The 16,028-nt window shown below is 37.3% G+C and overlaps 1 protein-coding gene across 1 annotated transcript in view; it reads right to left on the bottom strand.

The window, feature by feature from the left end:
* Positions 1-16,028, bottom strand: part of MYCBP2 (MYC binding protein 2) — a 284,541-nt gene that overhangs the window by 202,333 nt on the left and 66,180 nt on the right. The window contains exons 10-17 of the mRNA XM_004711247.4: positions 15,019-15,157; positions 13,279-13,355; positions 12,254-12,458; positions 10,199-10,363; positions 8,957-9,115; positions 4,184-4,388; positions 1,089-1,234; positions 635-736 (exon numbers count right to left, since the gene is read on the bottom strand). Coding sequence (XP_004711304.1) covers positions 635-736; positions 1,089-1,234; positions 4,184-4,388; positions 8,957-9,115; positions 10,199-10,363; positions 12,254-12,458; positions 13,279-13,355; positions 15,019-15,157 — 1,198 coding nt within the window. The remainder of the gene's footprint in view (positions 1-634; positions 737-1,088; positions 1,235-4,183; positions 4,389-8,956; positions 9,116-10,198; positions 10,364-12,253; positions 12,459-13,278; positions 13,356-15,018; positions 15,158-16,028) is intronic.

The raw sequence follows: 16,028 nt of genomic DNA, 5'->3' as shown, positions 1-16,028 counted from the left end.
GACTCTGTTGAACAACAGCTGTTTCTATCATACACATGTTGATCTGTTATATTATAATATTATAATACCATTTTATAAACATTAAAACCATATCACATAGTATAAAAACTCTTAGGCTGGAGTGATGGCCATAAAAAAACAAAGAAAAGTTAGCCAGCCCATATTTCCAAATAAAACTTTCAGACCTCCAATTTACCCTTCTACATAAACAGAATATACTTCTTCAGAAAACAGACTTATCAAAACATGCGTGTGTGCTGCACAAATGAGAACAATGAAAATGTAAGAAAGCAGCAGTAAAATTCTGCACGAAACCGAATTTCTTGACCCAGTCATATAGATGGGTCTATATGACTAGGCAGAGGACAAGAATTTTCAACTTTAAAAAGTTATCTTTTCTAATAGTTACTGTAGACTGTTAATATACACCATACTGCACTAAATATATTTTAAAAACGTATTTATAAGTACCTTGAATGATTTCATATCATTTTCATGACTGATCAGAAGGTTATTCATTTTAATGCCCATGCTTTCTTACAAAATCAGCCTAATTGGTAATTCGTTGGATGGTCTTACTACAGGTTGAGAAAATGGATTTTCACATACTTTTTCTTACCCAACCACATCTTACCTCTTCCTTCTTCTAATCTGTGTCTCCTGATTACCCTCTGTCGTTTTTCTTCTTGTCGTAACTGAAGATGTTCTTCAATGTTAACCCCAGGTACTGGGACAGCTGGATCAAAAAAAAAAAAAAGGGAACTAAGTTTTGTAACAGAATGCCCAAACTATGATATTCAAGAATGTAGAAGTAAGCAAAAACATAAACAGAGTATGTTTCTTCAGAAAACAGACACAGCAAAGCATAGGTTAAAACATAACTAAACTAAAGCATAAATTAATTTTACTTTAAGATTTCTCAGAACAAAAGAGGGGAAATCTCATTCCTTAATTAAGGGCCTATCGCCCACTATGGTAAAAGCAGCACTGTGTACATACACCCTTCTTATCTGCTTACCCCCATAGAAAATGCTTACACTATGAGGATTATTAAATTGAGGACCAGGTGTTTTAGCCAATCACATTACCTAAAAGAAGATCTAAAGGTATCATCTCTTTCACTGCATCAAGAATCCCTCGCTGCCGTGCTTCTTGACCATCCAGCTCTCTTGCACAAGCCTTGCAACAGCCACACACAGCACAGCCAGACTCCCCAGAGCCACAACCACAGATGCTTAAAGGACAAGAGGAGGGGGAAAGAAACGTGTTTAGCTGAAATTCTCAAAAGGTTTTTGTTTTTAATCACTGCCTTTCCAAACTCAGAGATTAAATGAATCAGCAATGAAATTACCCTTTGGGGGGGGACGGACAGATTACAAGGATCTACATTTAATCCCCTCCATGGAGGAGGGACAACAATAAAGGGTGTGAATGGAGACGTCAGGCAGTGTAAGATACGATAAAATAATATATGAATTATCAAGGGTTCATGAGGGACGGGGGAGCAGGGAGGGAGGGGAAAAATGAGCTGATTCCAAGGGCTCAAGTAGAAAGCAAATGTTTTGAGAATGATGATGGCAACAAATGTACAAATGTGCTTGATAAAATGGATGTATGTATGGATTGTGGTAAGAGTTGCACGAGCCCCCCAATAAAATGATTTGGGAGGGGAAAAAAAGAAAAAGAAATTACCCTTTTGGATCAAGAGGTATCCATTTTAAAGAAAATGTACGAACAAATGAATAGTTAGTTATAAACAAAATTTTGTTAAGCTTTCCATCGCAAATCAGATTTTATTAAAACTGATAAGTAAAACTGGTGCGAAGACAGCTTCAAGATGTTCATGAAAAAAAACTGCACTGTTAATTTTGCTTTACCATGAACTTTTTGAAGCCCCCTCGTATTTCTAGAGAAAATACATGGCGACCCAGTCTGCTACTTTGAAAGCCACTATTAACAAGAAGTGTCTTTTGAAAGTTTTCACAATTAGTAAAACAGTAGCAGCTGAAGTATCACAGGGATTGGATGTAATGGTTGGTTTAAAAACACACACCAAAAAACCCACAAAAAAACAAAAAACCACACACCAAAAAGCAAAGCCAAAAGGTGTGGCTCTCTACAAGATCAGAGGGTGGGCACTCTCCAGACGGCCCAGCACCACGCGTCCACTCCTCTCCCTTCCAGGGGCTGCAGACTTCGGGGTGTTTGTGTATAACAAAAGGATAAAAATACTCCAAGACCTTGGCGAGCCTGCTGGTGGACAAGGAGCTTCTCAGTGGCATATTATGTTCTGAAGATGTAGAAATCATAGCTTTACTGTTATTCACTGGCCCAGTCCACATACACCTTAAGCAGCTTCCTGAGCCTGCTGTTATCCATAGTTGAGGATGGACAAGAAGAATCTACCTGGCAACAGGCACCGCTAATTGCCCTGTAAAACTCCCGGCTGTGCCAAGCAAGCGTTGCTGACAGTTTGGGAGATCAGAGGCTACACAGAAAAATTCACGTGTTGAGATGCACAGCTGGAAAACCTGTGAGCAGTATTTTAAGAGTCTGTTTCATTATAAGTTTACTCTAAAATAAGTAGTTTCAATTTTATCATAATTAAAATACAAAAGGAAGTCATTTTGAATAGATGTTTATGTCCTCCTGTAATATATTTCTATGTACACTTCATTCATTCATTTATTGAAGCTTTACAAAGAAATTCCTGTACATGACTGTGCTAGCATGGAACAGATCCGTGAGTAGTTATTAGAAACTAACAGGGCATCTCTAGAGGAAGAAAGCACACACAAAGAGGGATCATTAGTTCCGAGAGGGGCCAGAGGACTCAGGTGACTCCTTTAGGATCTAGACCAGTTGCTTAAACTCAGAGGTCAGGGACAGTGAATTTTCATAGATACACTTTGGGAAAGATAAGAGGATAAATCTCAACTCCAATGTTGTTAAATAAGTAATAACAGAATCTCTGCACATCTCCAAAGTAAATTCAAGTACAAACAATTGGATATTTAGACATAGGAAACAGAACTAAACATATAGCTCAATGGAATTAATATTGTTTTTAAGTCAAAGATTTTTTACATACTCTAAAATATAGTAAATTTGGTTTTTTTAAACTTTTATTTCAATATTCAATATTTCAGTAGCCTTAAGACAAAAAACAAATGATCGACTTAACTGTTACTTTATGTCTAGTATCCACCTAGACTTATAGTGGCAGCCAATCTAGGCAGGACTGGGAAGAAACGCTGGGGACAGCTAGAGAAATGATGCTATCAGAGGGGTCAGTGACATGGGAGGAGCTGACCACCCCCTGGGCTTTCCTTGCCCATATACCTCAACTCCCACAAAATAGCCAATGATTGGGGCTCTCACACAGGACACTCAGTATGTTCAGTTGACCTTAACTGATGGTGTAAACACAAAACCAAACATCTCTTCTGGAAGCTAGGGAGAAACTGGTAGTCCAATTCTGTCAGACTTAAAGATTAAATACGAAGTGCAAATCCTATCGTATTGTTATTATGTGGGGTCGACTGTAACTTCAGAACAACCCTACAGGACAGCGCAGAAATGCACCTCTCGAGGGTCCTAAGTTTTACACCTCCTCGGAGCTGATCGCCAGGTCTTTTCTCCACAGGAGCAGCTGGCGAGTTGAAACCTCTGACCTTTCAGTTAGCAGCCAAATGCTTAATCACTGCGCTATCAGGGTGCCTGAAATAATAATGAATACTGAAGAAAAAAGAAAAAAAAAGTGATCCAATAAAACAAATAATACAACAAGCAACTTTGGAACTGAACTCCTTAAACTGCAAACAGTACACCTATGCCTAATTGAGCTTGCAATATATTTGATAGCCTTACTCAGAAAAAAGTTATGTTCCACAAAAATGGATAGTATTGAAGGAGCATTAAGAAATGAAGGTATAGCCCCAAGTGTTGAAAACACTTCTGATCTGCTTCTAAATAATGGTGAAACTGACTTAAATGAGAGAGAAATGTTGTTAAATGCATTATATGGGAGAGTAGCATGATAACAGAAAATGACTGAAAGAAAAAAATACTTATGTATTCATATGCCTTTAAGGAAAAGTACACTCACATCATTTTAGAAAAGGCATGTATGCTGCACATTTTCCAGCAGTATTTATTTCCTCAGTACTCCTCCCTTCCTTACCCTCCAGGGACCCGGTCTGGGCGCCCACTACTGACACAGCTGGCTCCGTAACCGGTGCAGTCCCCGCAGACCGTGCACACCATGCACTGCTCCAGCTTCCACTTGTGCATGCCCGGCGGGCACATCATGGACTTCTCGTCTTTCTCATCCAGTTCTTCCTCCAGGTCCTCATCCATTGCTGTTGCCATATTTTCAACCCCAAAACCTATTTGATAGATCAATGTAGAGTTTTTAAATGTATATTATTCCCATGCTAATGAGGCTAATAATTACTATTTCCCAATTAAAATATGCATAGAAAACACAATAATCCGAGTGAAAAATACAAAGGAATAATAAAATACCAAAACAACAACAACAACAAAAATCACACTTCCTTTAGAGACCACCAATAAGCACACTCATTTCCTCCTCCTCCATCAATAGGCATGGCAATGCCAGATCTCTTAGCTGTGCACAGAATAAAACACTGCCTGGCCCTGTACAGTCCTCCCAATTAAAAAAAATGTTTGAGTCCATCATTGTATCTTAGGAGAAAGTAGACATTAAATCATCACAGACATAAATATAAAAAGAAAACTGTGATGGGTCATAGAGAGTCAGTGCTGTAAGAGTATGTAACGGGCGCAAACATACCAACTGTGAAGATGCTGCAAGACCAGGCAGTGCTTCCTCTGTTGTATATAAGGTAAGGTGACCAGATTTTAACATTGGTAAAGCGGGACACCATTGACTGGGGGTTGGGGTGGGGGGTGTTCTTGATGAAAAATTTGGTCTTCCCTAGCTCGTCGAGCATTCTTTCCAAAAATCGGGACTTTTTTAAAACGCCGTGGGACGGGGGACAAATTGTTCAAAAGCTGGCTGTCTGGTCACCTTAATATAAGGTGACTATGAGTTGCGCCAACTGGACAGCACTTCACCACCACTGCCCAGGCGCATAATAATGGGGGTGCAAACCTACGGGGATTGAGTAATTTGTTTGTGTTCCCTATTAGACTTATTTCGAGACTCAAAAGCAAATTATGTCTTACTCTCTCTCATTTATTTCTCTCAAACTTATTCTCGTCTATTTTATACCATCAACAATGCCTAGCAGAGGGCTATTACTGCATACAAGACAACTCAATGTATTTATCTTCTTCATTTTTATTACTTCTAGTGTACAGGTTAGATAACTAACCATTGGATACTTATTTCTAGAGTTAACACAAAGCAACACTCTAGGACTTTGTCACCTATTTCTAACAATATTAGCTCTACATAATGGAGAATTTACTTTTACCAGGTTGTAAATGCATTACTCGTTTAAGCATCCCAAAGTACAATATTTTATCCCCAAATACACCTCTAAATTCAATGGCATTCTAATAAAAAGGCCAATTAGAGTGATTTTAATTCATATGGAAAATAGAAGCCTCAAACTCACTACCCCAAACGCCTACAATGCCATTTTAAAAATGGGGGTGGGAGTGTGGGTGGAGGAGGTGGGAAATGTTGACAGAAACATTTCAGAACTACATACAACAAATGAAAACATAGCTATATGGGTAGACAGAAATATATATAGATACATATGTCTAGTAAATATATATAGATATATAGATACATATATATAGTAAAAAATATATAGATACATATATATAGTAAAAAGTAATCAAAGGTATATGAAACACATACAACCTGATATGCAAAATATAGTAATAATAATTATAAGCAAAAGTCCTACCAAAGAATTAAAAAAGGCAAGCAAATTAAGAAAAGATAATTTTGAAGACATACTCAAACTTAATTCTGTTCTAAGGTCTATATCCAAAGGAAATGCACATGTGTTCTCCAAAAGACGGGATATATAATAATCCAGAAGAGAAAAAAATGGGACCAATAGTTCCAGGGGGACACAGGAGAGGGGAAGTAGGGAAAAGGAAGAGGCTGTCAACAACCCAGGGACAAGGGAACAACAAATGATCTAAAACTGATGGCAAGGAGGGCACAGGATACCTGGTGGACCTTGATCAAGGGCAATGTAGCTGAGAGGAATTACTGAAACCTGAATGAAAGCCAAACATGATAGGGGGACAAGAGGAAAGTAAAAGGAAATAGAGGAAAGAACTAGGAGGCAAGGGACATCTATAGAGGTCTAAATATAGCCATATACATATGTAAATATATTTATATATAATGATAGAGAAATAGATCTACGTACATATATTTATATGTTAAGTATTAAGGTAGCAGGCGGACATTGGGCCTCCACTCCAGTACTCCCTCAAGACAAGAACACTTTGTTCTAATAACCCAGCATTCTGTGATGCTCACCTTCCCAAGACAATCGCTGGAGACAAAATGGGTGCATAAGCAAATGTGGTGAAGAAACCTGATGGTGCCTGGCTATTACAAGATATAGCATCTGGGGTCTTAAAGGCTTGAAGATAAACAGACAGACATCTAACTGAGAAGCAACAAAGCCCACATGGAAGAAGCACACCAGCCTGTGTGATCATGAGGTGTCGATGGGATCACAGGTATCAGACATCAAAGGCCCAGAACAAAAAAATCATATCAATGTGAATGAGGGGGAGCGTGGTGTGGAGACCCAAAACTCATCTGTAGACAACTGGAAATCCCCTTACAGAAGGCCCACAAGGAAGAGATGAGCCAGTCAGGGTGGAGTATAGCACTGACGAAACATACAACTTCCCTCTAGTTCTTTAATGCTCTTGGCCACCCTCCCCCACTATCATTACCCCAATTCTACCTTACAAATATGGCTAGTCTAGAGCATGTACACTGGTACAGATAAGAGCTGGAAATATAGGGAATCCAGGGCAGATAAACCCCCTCAGGACCAATAATGAGAGTAGCAATACCAGGAGGGTAAGAGTAAGGTGGGCGGAGAAAGGGGAAACTGATCACAATCACCTACACATAACCCCCTCCCAGGGGGATGGACAACAGAAGTGAGTGATGGGAGACAGTGGCTGGTGTAAGACATAAAAATGAGCTGATACCAAGGGCTGAAGTAGAAAGAAATGTTTTGAAAATGATGATGGGAACATATGTACAAATAAATGTGCTTGACACAATGGATGGACAAATGGATTGTGATAAGAGCTGCACGAGCCCCCAATAAAATGATTTCAATATTTTTAAAAAAGCCATTATCTAGAATGTTCATAAGCAACACTTTTCATAGTAACTAAAACTGGAAACAACCTGGAGAGGTTGAACATATGATGATGTAGCCATACAATTTAATACGACAGAACTAGAATGGAAAATCTGCAAGTACTCATGGTAGCATGGATGAATGACATGAACATCAGTGTTGAGTGGGAAAAAAAGTTCGAAAACAGCTGGACACAGCAGACTGAATAACGTATGCTTCCAGTTACGTGATGTGCAAAAGTGTGCAACACAAATCTACAGGGCTGACAGGACCACGAATAGTAACTAGAGAGGTTTAGAAAGAAGAGGTTTCTGAGTGCGCATAATATACTCTATCTTATGTAATCTGGGCACTGGTTGCCTGCCCATGTTCAGTTAGTGAAAATTCAGAAATGTATCTTAAGCTATGTCTCCTTTTATGTGTGTGCATTATACTTCAATTAAACAAGTAAAATATTACCAGGAAATATCACTTCATGTCCATGAAACTGACAGATAACAAGTATTACCAGACTATGTTATCAGTTATACCAACTATTATCAGATTACTGTCAAAATTTATACCCTGCTTGTGAGAATATACATACATTAGTTCAATCTCTTTTAAGATGGCAGTAGTAAAGCTGGAATCTATAATCCAATCAGCAAACTAGAGAAAGTACCATATGTTCACCAAAAACCATGCCCAAGGAAGTTTTAACCATCTCTATTGGAAAGAAACTGATAAAGCTACAAGAAAATGTGTAAATAATTATGGTACATTAGGGTTGTGGTTTATTACATAGTAATCAACATGAATCATCGAGTTTTAAATGGACCCACAAAGATTCCAGACACAATTGTGAGGTAAAACAATTTGAGAAAAATATGAATAATGGATTATTAGTTCTATAAGCACAAAATAGCTTATACTTTATGTGCCAAATATATAATATTTAGTATATATTATACCTATTAATAGGAGCTAAAAGTGGAAATTGAAAGCAAGAAACAAACAGACACATATTTCCCCCTAATGATCCCAGTAAGAGAGGAGTCAGAAGATGAGCCCCTTTCTTTACTTCAATAGCCTGAGGATTTGGGCACCAGATAATGTAAAGAAGGTGAATCTATAATGTAATCATTTCTTGGTGAAATATTCAGATATTCCTAAGGATCATTCTCAACTGTCAAAACAGATTAAGTTAACGGTAGTACATTCAGGGAAGCAGGAAAAGTGTGTGCCAGATATGACTGCTGTGAAAAATGGCAAACAGAAAATGTGTGGAACAAAGGAAGCTAATTACGTGTTTGAAAACACTTTTCAGAATAATTTAGTCACCAAGAATGCTAAATCAGAGAGGCACTATTACGCTTTGTAAAGAATGGGGGGGGGGGAATCATATAATAAGCAGGTTCCTTTGCTCAAGGACTGAAAATCTAAAGCATTTGAATTTTCCAGTAATACACCTTTCTCAATGACTATTGACAAACAAGTGTGAAATTCAATATTCTTCCTTACGTGTACATAGGAGACCAGAGTCTCTTAGTCTGAAAAGGCAGAACTCTAACACACATTCCTCGGAAGTAAAAGCAAAGACCGCGTGAATTTTAATGGCCATCAATTACCTTTCCCTCCTTGGTTCATGGCGCCTGTGTCTCGTCCACACTGCCCTTTATTGTTCACACCAAATGTCCACACTTCTCCGCTCTTCATTAAAACACAAGTATGAGCTTTGCCCATTGCTACCTGAGTCACAAAGTGGCCCTTCAAATCAGTTACCAAACCTATAGGAAAGATACGCATTTAGTAGGAATCCATGGAAAAATAGTCAGTGGAATAAGAAGAGCACTCAAGTACAAAACTCCTCAATTCTGGGACCAAAATAAATAAATAAATGACAGAGTGAGAGGTGAGTAGCCAAAAGACTAGAAAAGCTGCCACAAACTTGTATTGTATAGCTTGAATGAACCTCACAATGCTACCACCCAGACTTGGGATCAATCTTCACTGTGGCATACGGTCAAGCTTACTGCCCCCAAGCCCTGTTGTAAGGTCAGTTTCTCAGCAATGCTCAGAAGAATTAGTGGTCCTCAGACTATGGTGGCCTGGCACACGGATCCCATAAATTATCTACTTTACCTGCACTAATCTGTCTCTCCCAAACACAGTAAAATACTTGTCTCAGTATACTGAAGTGACATTAGTTTTATAGGAACCTATGAAATTTCCCAAAATAATGCTTTTCTGTCTTTTTTGAACCTACAATGCGTTCAGCCACAATCCAACACATAGCTATCTCCTAACTTCCCCTACGGCCTGTTCTATCAAGTGCCACCCATATTAACATATTTTTTGCATCAACTTTAAGTTGACTGAAACACATTTAATCTTGTCGAAAGTAGTAATGGCAGAAAAAATCAGTCACATTTTTTCAAGTAGGTATTTAATATACCAACTTAAATAGTTTTTTAAAAATCAAAGCAACTTGTTTTATTTAAATTTCAAATATCAATCTTGTATCACACTGGGGATACTGTTCTCCATTATTAACTTAGATTTAAGTTATTCTTCCTTTAAGGTGGTCTTGGACCCTTTAGTAGCCTCGGGCTTTCCATTAAATACACTTCAAAACTTCCATTTTCAGTATTTGACATAATTGCAAAGATGTACGGTGACAGCTATCGAATGACCTGACATGGTTTGAGCCCTTACATGCCGTTAGGAAAGCACCAAAAAATGTGGCTGGGAAAAATACTAAAGAACAAAGATATGCTCAAGTATTGATTTTCAGCCTTATCTTTACAATACACAACGATTAGTATTGGTCTTTTTGTTTCCATAAAATGTAACATTTTATTTTAACTTACTTGAACTATCAGAGTAAATGGCATCTTTTCCAAACATGTATAGTTCTCCATCCTTAGAAATAACAGAACTACTTCCATTATTGCAGGCTGTATAGACCACAATCTTTCCTTCCATTTTAATTATCTTTTTAGGCTTATAGGGTTTTGACTGCCTTCTGCTCTTGGCTTAAAAGACAAAGAAAGAAAAAGAATTTAATACTTATGTGTACAGATAATTGGGGTCACTGGGTAGCACAAACAGTTCATGTGTTCAGTTACTAAACGAAGGGTTGGAAGTTTGAGTCCTCCCAGAGTTCCTTGGGGGGAAAAGCCTGCCGATTCTGCACTTCAGAAAAACCAACCACTGCAATTCTATGGGGCACAGTTCTATTCTCACACATGTGAAGACCTGTCTGTTGGAATCAACTGGACAGAAACTGACTTATGTATAAATAGCAGTTTCCATATAAAGCCCCACCGGGGGAAGGAGAAGAGGATGTTATTTGCATTGGGAAGCCTGTCCTTCCCAATATGCCAATTATAAGTAGTCAACCAACCTACAAGCCTCATTTGGCTAAGATCAGATTTCTTTTCAGCACACTGAAATTCCAATGGGAGACACCAAATTTCTACCTAACTTCCAGGGTAGTCTCTGCTTAGCTATTCACACTATCAATACCATTGAACTATCATATTCATATATATGTGAATGATTTATATTATGTATGAATGACGTGGGGAAGTATGTGTGAATGATATATACATAGGGAAATATATATTTCCCTTTTCTTCAAACTCGACACATACGCTCAAGCTAGAGCCCACATTCATACCACACAGTTACTAAACATCCATAGTAGGCCAATGAGAGGCTATAAAGGCGCTAGGAGGGTAGGAGAGGCACATTTGGAGAAGAAGAGAATAAATTGAAATGTGGGTGGTTTGAGCACCCCTGCTTACAAGGTCCTTAAGTCCCAAGAATGAACAAAAAGACAGGAGACATCAATCTGCTGATTCTTTTGTGATAAAACCTGCAAACCTTTTGGAATAAAAACAGTGCTGTGCTGGGTATAATTCTGGTGTTTAAAGATACCAACATGTATTTTTCAGACAGCAGGATCCATACACACGGTGCCTTGTAGCCGCTGCTCAACCAAAGAAAAGCACTGGGAGCAAGGGGCCTGAGTGTACTGAAGTACCTGAGAGATACCAAGGCACTTCATGAGTCTCTGAAGGGATTTTCCCCGGGTAAATTTTATTGAGACATAATTTTTGCCTTAAGGCATTTACTTCTAAAACCTAATCCCCATAAAGGTGCTACTCTACAGTGCTATCAAGCACAAGAAAAGTTACAAATGAAAGGAGAAATAATACTCTGAGGGGCAATCTGAAAGTATGTAAGAGATTGAAATTATTTTTCCATTATGACTATTGTTTTTACAGAAAAAAGACCCAAGAACAGTGATCTACAGCTGACCCTCTTACACAAGGCTGCACAGTTTGCCTTCATTCTGAAATATACATCCCTTGAAAAGTTTAGTTTCCTAAAATAATCTAATGGAATAAATCATTGTTCCATTAGATACTGGCATAGTCTCATATGAATAGCCATGTATCCATAAGGCATATAAAAGGCCATGAATACATATTTCAAAATAAAATTGGCAACCATAGTTCTTTAATGAACAGTATACTACCACCATTAAATAAATATATTCTTGGGGGAGGGAGGGTGGAGGAGGGAGGAAAAAATAATGAGCCGATACCAAAAGCTCAAGTAGAAAGAACATGTTTTGAAAAGATGACAACATATGTCAGATGTGTTTGACATGATGGATGTATGTATGGGCTATGGTAAGAGCTGTAAGAGCCCCCAATAAAATTTAAAAATTTAAATAAATAAATATATCCCAATGTACAAATCTTCTATTTATATTTGATGAGGTCAGTGTTTGAGTGAAATGAAGAGGTTGCTTCCTAGTACCAACTTGACAGCAAGGGGCTTGGTGGGCTGGGTCGAATGTGAGAGACACTCCAGAGTATTATGACTGAGTGCCCAGTGATCAGCCAACTTACTTGACTCTCCATCTTCTCCTTTACTAGCAGAGCCTGTGAAGAATATGCTTCCATCCTCTGCTACTAAAAGGGCATGAGAACCATCGTGTCCAACTGAAAAGTGAACGATCTTCGGAGATTTTGTAATTGGTAGCTCAACCCATTTTCCTGCTGAAGGACCACCTTGCTTAATCCCAAGACTCTGGTATTTGCCAGTATAATATATCTTGTATATTAAAAGAGAGAAAGGAATTACATACAATGCTTTTTGAACCGACAGTACAATAGGTTTTTCCTACAAAAGGAAAAGACATTCAGTAATTTATCAAAAAAAACAAAAAATACAAGGACACAATCCCTTTTTACTATACACTATTTTATTTCTGCAAACTGAACAGAGAGAAATGAATACATTAAAACACACAGAGTTCATAACAGTTTGTTCGATCAGAACCAACAACTTTTTCAAATTTATATTCCTTTCCACAAATACACTCACTGCTTTCGGAAAAGCATACACTTCTCAATTCATTTTTTCAAATTGTAAAAATCCTGACTTACAAACATGCTATATTTGCCTAGTAATTTTAATTTTCAGAATAATATAAATTATCTCACTTTATCCTCACATCCACAAGATACAAAACATCCATTCCCCCAAAATTAAATTCTGCAGTATAAAATGTCCAAGCTCCTATTTTTGCCAATTTTTAATCTGTGCATTTCTACGCATTCCCAAGTACAGAAATGTATAATAAACATACTATTTACCAAAGTAAACACAAAATGTGAATTTATCCTGACTCAAAAAATTACAAATTTAAATTATTAATAAAAGATATATTTTGAAGTATAGTATTTTACAGCTTATAGTCAAATGTCATAATTTTATCTCATACTATCTTAAGAATATAAAAAAGAAAATCCTTAATGGGAAATTTTTTAAAAGATGATTTCATTTTAAATGTTAACTGTAAACCAACCAGCTAACTATACTGTCTCTTAAAGCAGAAAATGTTAATTTTATGAAAAAGAGAGTAGTTTACCTTTCCATTTGCTGTTTTCATTAAAGCAAACTCTCGTCCTGCACCAAGAATTGCTGACTCCTCGTCAAATCCCGTACCTAGTATACAATGAGACCAATAAATGCGACAGCATTCTTCATGTGAATAATTTCAAGCATAGCATGCATTAACTCAGGTGATTAAGAAGTCAGTATCACTCGAAGGTAAGGATGACATGATATATGTCATGTCTGCTTACCACGCAAAAACACTTAACAATAAAAAGTACTGCACTACTCCAAAGAAAGGTAAAGTTATCTTAAGTTACACCATTTGTCCCAAACTACAAATTATTTTTAATGTAAACAAAACACTTAAAAATTCAGCATCCACAGTATTCCTTGAATGAATAAATGACCCTTAATTAAGTATTGTTTAGGAACCCGGGAATAGAAAGTTCATGAATCATATCTCATTTAAACCTCACAACTATTTGGCCCATTCCCACAGGAACACGATGTAAAGGTTGGTGACTCTGGTGGAGACACAGGGTCATTTGGGGGACTTGAAGAATGTCATGTAGCTATTTGAACACACATTTGTGATGCTTTATTCCGAGTGGTTTTCTACAAAAGGACATTTCATGTAGCCACACTATGAATCAGTTACATATGAATATACACATACAGACTTACGCATTTAAAAAATTACAAAACTGAATCAATTATAATTTTATATGGAGCACAATTTATGATCTTGTACAATGATACAATCTATTAACAATTGTATAAGCTTTTTAAATTTTAAAATCATCATCTCAATTTCAATGTTTTCTACAGGGGAATAAAAAAATTAAAATATGCCAAGTAAAGCAATAATGTCGTTAGTTAAATTTAAAGAAAGGGCAACCGAAAAAGATGGATCTTGCAAAAAATTCTATCCGTTAATAGCATGGTACTGGGAAGTCTGGGACACAACTGAGACCAGAGTCTGAGACCTTCATGGGGACTCAGGGGTGCTGATTATATGAACATAGACACTATGGCCCAGAAATACTCTGTGCAAGGACAGGTCTCTCTTATCCAAAGGACAGATTATTAATCAACATGTTACCATTTTCACAACCAATGGAATTATTCCATGGATATACTGGTAATATATTCAAATGAAACTTAAAGACATGAATGAGAGAATTATTATCGTAGTGACATTTTAAATAGAAGTTTGTAACAGTTTAACTGAGTAAACAGGGTTGTATAAACTAACAACGTCCACTGAGTTGCCCACGCACAATTCTTAAGTATCATTTTCCTTTGGACTATTCAAAATAAAAATGGTAAATTAGGCAACACCTTACAATGGTCTTCTAGTCTACTATTTAAGGAACTATTTTTCCCTAGCTATCACACATAGCGATTCATGATTGTGCTGTACAGTCACAGACATCAACACAGCTGCTAAAAAAGATAAGCTACACTGTAGAAGTCACAGCATTAGTTGTCTAAAGAATGAAGAATATGAAAACTTAAATGTAAGGGGAAGGCTTATTTTTCCCCTGATTTAAAAGAACTTATTGTGAATTATGTGATGGTTTACAGAGATTTTATATCCAACAATTTTTTAATTTTATTAAAAATATATTTTTATTGTGTTTTGGTGAGAGTTTACATAGTAAATTAGGTTCCCATTAAACAATTTCTATACACATTGTTCAATGACATTGACTACATTTTTTTACATTATGTCAACATTCTTTGGGAAAGGCTTATTTTGCCATCTTACTTATAATATGCAAGTCCTTTTCCAAATCAAATAGTGAGATACCACAGGCATGTAAGCATTTTCTGGCCAGTTTCAGTTGTAATTCTTGTTGTAGCACAGGTTCCGTGCTTGTGGCAAATATTCTGACAACAAAACCATCCTAAAAGAAATAAAAACACCCACAGTTATGTTGCACAAGTTGGTCTTATTTGGTGCACAAGATCTATTTCAAAGGTTAAGGAGCAAAAATGTAACTTTGCAGAGTAAGGTGAGTCTGATCCAAGCCAGCACATTTTCTTTTTCAAAATATCGGGGTTTCGTATAGCCTTTATCATAATCCATCCACACATCCACTCTGTTAAACAGATTTTTACATAAGTTCCCATCATCATTTTCAAAACATTTTATTTCTAAATGCCAAGGAGCTCTTGGCATCAGCTCCTCATTCTTTACCCTCACCCTCATGAGCCCTTTATAATTTATAAATTTTTTTTTCATGTCTTATACTGGCCAATGCCTCCCTTCACCCACTTTTCTGTTGTTTGTCCCCCTGAGAGGGAATTATATGTCGATCATTGTGATCAGTTACCCTTTCTCCCCCTACCTTCTCCTTAACCCTCCTGGTATCACTACTCTCATTATTGGTCCTGAGGGGTTTAATCTGTCCTGGATTCCCTGTGTTTCCAGCTCTTATCTGTACCCGTGTACATGCTCTGGTCTAGCCAGATTTGTAAGGTAGAATTGGGGTCATGATACTGTGTGTGTGGCGGGGAGAGGGGGGGTTGGAGCATTAAATAACTAGAGGAAAGTTGTATATGTTCCATCGGTGCTATACTGCATCCTGACTTAGCCAGCGTATTTTTAACCACTTCTTATGCATGTGAAAAGAGGGCAATGAATAAAAGAGATAGAAGAGTTGATGCATTTGAATTATGGAGTTAGTGGAGAATATGAAATATACCATGACTTCTAGAAAAACAAACAAATTTGTCTTGAAAGAAGTACAGCCAGATTCCATGATGCTCACCTTC

This window comes from Echinops telfairi, unplaced genomic scaffold (genome assembly GCF_000313985.2).
Source record: "Echinops telfairi isolate 266 unplaced genomic scaffold, ASM31398v2 ScPeMD7_11;HRSCAF=52, whole genome shotgun sequence".
In the NCBI taxonomy this organism is placed as follows: Eukaryota; Metazoa; Chordata; class Mammalia; order Afrosoricida; family Tenrecidae; genus Echinops; species Echinops telfairi.
Note: the sequence above shows the minus strand (reverse complement) of the source record. Positions and strands in the feature narration are given on the sequence as shown.